General features: G+C 39.1%; 1 protein-coding gene across 1 annotated transcript; it reads left to right on the forward strand.

Annotated features, from left to right (window-relative positions):
• Nucleotides 1–326: 326 nt before the first annotated feature.
• Nucleotides 327–6,323, forward strand: LOC118105161 (protein transport protein Sec61 subunit alpha). The gene is made up of 12 exons (XM_035152621.1): nt 327–481; nt 1,137–1,204; nt 1,325–1,390; nt 2,049–2,127; nt 2,213–2,344; nt 2,421–2,530; nt 2,921–3,074; nt 3,205–3,365; nt 3,509–3,706; nt 3,869–4,060; nt 4,153–4,229; nt 5,177–6,323. The coding sequence occupies exons 1-12, from the start codon at nt 475–477 to the stop codon at nt 5,361–5,363; spliced, it is 1,431 nt and encodes a 476-aa protein (XP_035008512.1). The 5' UTR covers nt 327–474; the 3' UTR covers nt 5,364–6,323.
• Nucleotides 6,324–7,021: the final 698 nt, after the last annotated feature.

Consider the following 7,021-nt stretch of genomic DNA (forward strand, 5'->3'; position numbering starts at 1 on the left):
TTAGTGGGTTTATAAAGCTGTATTGTGTTTGACTCTTGTATTTAATTTTACTCGTGTATTTAATTTTACTCTCATATTGTGTTTGACTCTATCTTCAGGCGTTTTGCCGGTGGAGCTGCTGTGTGTTTAACAGCTCAATGGGTTTATAAAATGCTATTGTATTTTACTCTTGTATTGTATTTTACTCTTGTATTTTATTTGACTCTTGTATTTTATTTGACTCTTGTATTTTATTTGACTCTTGTATTTGACCCTCACATTGTGTCTGACTCGCTCTTCAGACGTCCTGCCGGTGGAGCCGCTGTGTGTTTAACAGCTCAGTGGGAGCTGTGTGTAGTGGTGACGTGTCTCTAAAGTTTCCCCTCCTCTCTCGTGCTGCTGCCTGACGAGCCTCACATTGACTGTGGCACATTGAAGCAGCAGCAGCAGCAGAAGGAGCCGAACTGTGGACGCCGTGGAGCCTTTAGACACATCATGGGCAGTGAGTATCTCCTCTTCACTCCTCCTGTGTGACACTGGAAACTACAGCTTCCTCTACAATAACCCACACGACGGTTTGGGGCTGTTTTAACAACTTGGTTCGCTAACTGTGAGAGCGCTGGCTTTGGAGTAGCAGGCGGCTAGCTTGCGTTGCTAACTAGCTAGCTGAGCGTTTGCCTTTGTGCTATTATTATGAGCCATTTCTTATCAGGAGACGTTTGTGAATTGACTAAAGGTTGGGTAGTATTCCTATAAGCCGAGTTTTTTGCTTGTAGTGGGATTGTGTCTGATTTTGTTCCCCGCTGGTGTCTGGACACGTCTCGTAAGCTAACTTGTGAGCTAACTAGCTAGCCTCTCATTCAAAGACATTGACAGTCTAGTGATGACGACGCATAACAGCGCCGGTATTGTCTCGAGCTCCGGATCGAAACCAGCTGCCTGCTCTTCTCTGTCAACACGTTACAAGTATAATGTAAAGAGCCAGAAGATCAACAGGAGACATTATGATACAAAAACCAACTGTGTGACTACAAATCTCTTCGGTTTTGATTTGTGAAAAATCTAATTTGACTTGAGTCCGCCCCCCATTCACTGCCACGTCCTCCTGACGACCAGCTATTATTTCCACTTTAACTCTCATCTCTGCTTGTTTTCAGTCAAATTCCTAGAGGTGATAAAGCCTTTCTGTGCCGTGCTGCCAGAGATCCAGAAACCTGAACGAAAGGTGTGTATTTTTTAATCACATCCACATTTTATTCTTTTATAGCAGTACATTTGTTTTTAACTTTATGCTGGCTTTGCTTTAGCTGCAGGATAAACTTGTGGAAATGTGCTTGACCAACAGATCCAGTTCAGAGAGAAGGTATTATGGACGGCCATCACTCTCTTCATATTCCTGGTGTGTTGCCAGGTAAGTGTCACCATCCTTCATTCCTCCATAGTCTCTTGCTTCAGTCATCTTCAGTTGTGTGATGCCTTTGAATAGAAAAACAATTCAATCATTGACTATTGACTGTAACCACTGAGTGATTCAATCATGTTATGTCACCACCAAGTCTTTGACAGACTTATGGTTGACTACTCTCTATTAATCTATAGAGTGTTTATTTATCATGTTTCATCCAAATTGTCCTAAAATCTGTATACAGGCGATCAAGTTATGCCTTGATTTGGGTCATTAATACTAGAAAAGCCCTTTATAAATACAGATTATTTACAATTTGTCTTAAATTAGTAAATTGTTTCTATCAGACAAAAACGTAAAAGTCCATTTAGGGTGATAGGTAACCGAGAAAAAACAGTATTTCTAAATGTCGACTAGGAATGTCTGATGCTTTTGATTCATTTAATGAATTAGCCGTTTCTTTTCTGAAAATATTGATAAGCTGATTAATAACAGTGTAGTTAACAACCTGTAGTGAAATTGGGAACACACATTATGAGAATGACGTCTGTGTCTGCACAATAGTCAAACTATCCAAACTGAAATATCACGTACAGGCGAGTTTTCTTTGATTGCATTTTTTAAATCAATTGTTGTAAATAGGACTTACACTTTTTCCCTCCAGATCCCTCTCTTTGGCATCATGTCCTCAGACTCCGCGGATCCCTTCTACTGGATGAGAGTAATTCTGGCCTCAAACAGAGGTATATTTCAGCTAACAGCAGAATAAAATATAAAATGCATGTCTCCCCTCCTGCTGGTTTAACTAACTCACATATCTCCCTGCAGGTACGCTGATGGAGCTGGGTATCTCGCCTATTGTCACCTCGGGCCTGATCATGCAGCTACTGGCCGGAGCTAAGATCATCGAAGTTGGAGACACACCAAAGGACAGAGCCCTCTTCAATGGAGCTCAGAAATGTAAATAAACTCATCATTTGTAAAAACTTGTTTTTACTATGAAATTCATGGACTAATGTTAGTTAATGATTTTCAGTGTTTGGAATGATCATCACCATTGGTCAGGCCATCGTATATGTAATGACCGGCATGTATGGAGATCCCTCAGAGATGGGAGCTGGAATCTGTCTCCTCATCATCATTCAGGTGAGAACCAATCCAGGAGCCCTTTGGCTATCTTATGCATTTAAAATGAAAATATTATAATGTGATAACAGAGCATTAAAAAACTAAGATTTGGATCATGACTACATTTTCGTTTTATGTCTTATTCAAATTATGTTAGCTTAGATCAGTTCAGCTTGTGTTTCTCAAATGTTAGATTAATTGAGTTTACTCACAAAGTAAAATATGTTCCAGTATAACTTTGTTTGCCTTTAAAAAGGGCAGACATACATTAGATTCAGTTATTAGAACAAATGGTTCTCAGAATCAGCGGCTGCGGCTCCAAAAAAAGTGAATAAATGGATAATTGAAACAGTTTCACGTGACTGTCTCTTTCCCGACTGACTGTATCTATGTTGTCTTCTTCTTCAGCTGTTTGTAGCTGGGCTCATTGTGCTGCTGCTGGATGAGTTGCTCCAAAAGGGTTACGGTCTTGGTTCAGGAATCTCACTGTTCATTGCCACCAACATCTGTGAGACGATCGTCTGGAAGGCCTTCAGCCCCACGACTGTGAACACTGGAAGAGGTAACAGGCCACAAAGTGGTTGTAAATATGTGCGATATTTAAAAGCCACCCTAGTCATTAATGCAATCCTGCTGCTATACTGCAATCTGCAGAAATGTGACTCTCGTTTGTGACTTTTTGTGTTTTCTAGGCACCGAGTTCGAGGGAGCAATAATTGCTCTTTTCCATCTGCTGGCGACTCGGACAGACAAAGTGCGCGCTCTGAGAGAGGCGTTCTACAGACAAAACCTGCCAAACCTCATGAACCTCCTCGCCACAGTATTTGTCTTTGCTGTAGTGATATATTTTCAGGTGAGTCGCTGATATATCTTTTGTGCTACTTCACTATAAACCTGCTTCCGTTTTTTAAAAGGTGAAGAATTTAGTAGCATGTTCAGGAAATACTCATGGTTCAGTTATTCACTGCTCTCCTACACATTCGCCTTTTGTCATAGGGATTCAGGGTGGATCTGCCCATCAAGTCCGCTCGCTACCGTGGCCAGTACAACACGTACCCCATCAAGCTCTTCTACACCTCCAACATACCCATCATCCTGCAGTCTGCTCTGGTCTCCAACTTGTACGTTATCTCCCAGATGCTCTCCACGCGTTTTAGTGGCAATTTCCTGGTTAATTTGCTTGGAACGTGGTCTGTAAGTATACATTTAATCTGAGCTTTTTACACAAGTTTCTGTTCAGTTTCTTAAAGAATGACTCTCCATAATTACTTGACATTATCTTACAGTTACTAGCTTCCGTGACCTCATATTCTGCCCATTAAAGCATGTATTTCTTTTATTTTCTCATGTTTATAGGACGCAACGTCAGGTGGCCCAGCCCGTGCCTATCCTGTGGCTGGTCTCTGTTACTACCTCTCCCCACCAGAGTCATTCGGCTCAGTTCTAGACGACCCTGTTCACGCATGCATCTACATCGTCTTCATGCTCGGCTCATGTGCATTTTTCTCCAAAACCTGGATTGAAGTCTCTGGCTCCTCTGCTAAAGATGTAAGTTGTAGCTCTTACTGAATAGTTGATGGTGTTAACAGTCCATTCCAAACCGACTTTGCTTCAAAGCTCTCGTCTTTATGTTCAACTAGGTGGCAAAACAGCTGAAGGAGCAGCAGATGGTGATGAGGGGACACAGAGAAACCTCCATGGTGCATGAACTGAACAGGTAAAATCCAAAATCTTAGTCTTGTGCAGATTTATTTTTGCTTTTCATTTACACACCTCATTAGCTGCATTAACCACACATGGAACGAATGTATCAGCTAGGTTATAAGCCATCATCATGAATTTACATGATCTAATCCACTTGGCCACTGTCTCATTACAAAGTAAATAGAGTAAAATAAAACTGTTCAAAGAGAAGCACTTTGCTTTGCAGGCAATAGTCCAACACAATACGTATCATACACAGATCCATCACACCTTCACCATCATCATGAATCTTGTAACTTATTTTATTTATATATTAAATATTTTATTTATTTATTTAGGTATTATATAATATTATTGAACAACTTGCATGTTACACATTGTTAATAATAATCACCTGTAAGGTGTAAGTACCTGTAACTACTTGCTGTGTTTTTCAAACTAGATTCCGGAAGAAATAAAATAAATATATAAAAAACAATAGACTTTTTAATGTACAGCACGGTTGTAAATATTAAAATGAATGATGGGATTTTCCTTGAAATTATCTTCTACAAGATTTAGTTTGTTGTTTGAGAGCCATGTGTAAAAAGTGTAAAAATGTCAACGATTGAGTTTCAAGCTAATTCTAAGTAGAGCACCATTCCAAGAATGCAACTACTTTTCTTATTACTGATGTTCCCTCAGTTTTCTGTAAATTCCTCAATTGGGTGTGAATCTGCACAATTTAAAGGAATAATTCAATATTTTGGAAACTGCTTTTGTCCAGGATAACTATTTCTCTATACAGCTGCTGTAGCTTCATATTTAACAGACAGACATGAGGCTGTTCTCATCTAACTCTCAGCAAGGACTCTAGTAATACCAAAATGTCAATCACAATCATCAGAAATGTATTAAATAGCCTTTCTACTAGAAAATGTTGTGTATTAATATTGTCACACTCCTGTTGTTGCATTCTAGGTACATTCCCACGGCTGCTGCCTTTGGTGGACTGTGTATCGGTGGTTTATCGGTGATGGCGGATTTCCTCGGAGCCATTGGCTCTGGCACCGGTATCCTGCTGGCCGTCACCATCATCTATCAGTACTTTGAGATCTTTGTAAAAGAACAGAGCGAAATGGGAAGCATGGGGGCCCTGTTCTTGTAGAAAAGCCAATATCCTCTCACCTTCAACCAACTTTTTATTAGGACCATCAACCTTGCAATATATTTTCCATCCATGTGAAGCGCCTCCATCGTCAGCTCTCCAGTTTCAGGATAGTGCTTGAGGAACCTCCTTAGGAATCTCGGTTGAAACAGGACGTTGGTACAACTCCACAGCTTGTTGCTCCCTTTACATATCTTCCAACGTATCTTCTCAAACAAAACAGACATTTCAGTTGTATTTCATCAGGTTTTCTAACTGACTCGAGATCAAAGCCCTCCATGTTTGTTGTAAAGGCTTCATTTGAGTATCAAATGAAGTCCTGTGGAAGTTTGGTTCTTATTTCAGACCAACGTGAGCGCTTCAGTATGCAGGCACACTCGACTTGGAGGATGTCGATCAACTACCTGCTGTGTGCGTACACGCCACTCTACCATCTGCTTCGTGTTGATTTAGCTTACACTTTTACTCTCAACTTTATTTTATTTTTCTCTTGACCTGTCATTCAGGTAAAAGTGTGGACGAGAAGCTGAACTGTCAGACTCTAAGTCATGTACTGTACATTTTCCTGATTTTTCTGTGACTCTGTTTTAGGTTTTATTTGAACAGGGTCTTGTAAGAAGAGGATGTGAAGCTCATATTGGGCTCCAGCTGTCAAATGAAACTGTTCATCTTATGACTGTGAACAGTCATACGATGAACCATTCAAAATAACACTCAGTCTTAATGTATGGCATTCCCAGGGAGCTGCAGTATTAACACACGTCACATTCACTCTTGTTACCCATGTTTTGTTTTGATTTTTAATTGTCTGCTTTAAGCATTCTTTAATTAATCACTTTTTCCGACGCAACATATTATTATTTCTGTACATAGGCCATGCATTGAAAAAATGTTGAGTTCGTATTAAGTGTAAGATAAAATCTTTTGAATATGTAAAAAATAAACACATTTCAGAACAAACTTATATAAAAAAAAAGAATTTGTGGATCAAGACTTTTACTTTTGATATGTTGCTTAAGTTGTGTCTCCTATTACACTGACGATACCATGACACATTCTGATGTCTCCAGGCTCTGTTGAACACAGCTCGAAATACTTGGAGGTATGTTCTTTGACTTTAGAAGAACATTTTATTTCCGGGGCTATTTGACTCAATAGATCAGCTTTGAATTTGGGCACAACAAATAGACAATATTTTAAAATTTGTCTTTGGTGATCCTAATTGAATACTATCTGGTATTTTATTTAAATATATATATTTTTGTCCCATTTATTGTGATCTGAAGTACATGAGAACACATTTTTGTGAAATTCAAGTCATTTGACTGACAAGTTAATTCATGTTTTATCCTGTGATTTCTTTTTTCAAATATCACAGTATTGAAGAAGATTATAATCACCTGCCTCTAAATTGAACTGGAGTGGTAATCAATCAATTTGATTGAATTGAATTAACTAGCAACTATATTCAGATAATCAGAATTTCTATAGTAATTTTTTAAAGCGATAATGTTGAGCATTAGCTGGTTCCAACTCTGTCATATTTGACAGTATTTGAGTATCTGTGGGTGTCAAACTTTCGGGAATAAACAGGAGATTTTAGGGTGTTAACTTGACCTTCACTCTAGTTTCTGACATTTTATAGACCCAACATGTAC

The sequence above is a fragment of the Hippoglossus stenolepis genome, chromosome 3 (genome assembly GCF_022539355.2).
Source record: "Hippoglossus stenolepis isolate QCI-W04-F060 chromosome 3, HSTE1.2, whole genome shotgun sequence".
NCBI lineage: Eukaryota > Metazoa > Chordata > Actinopteri > Pleuronectiformes > Pleuronectidae > Hippoglossus > Hippoglossus stenolepis.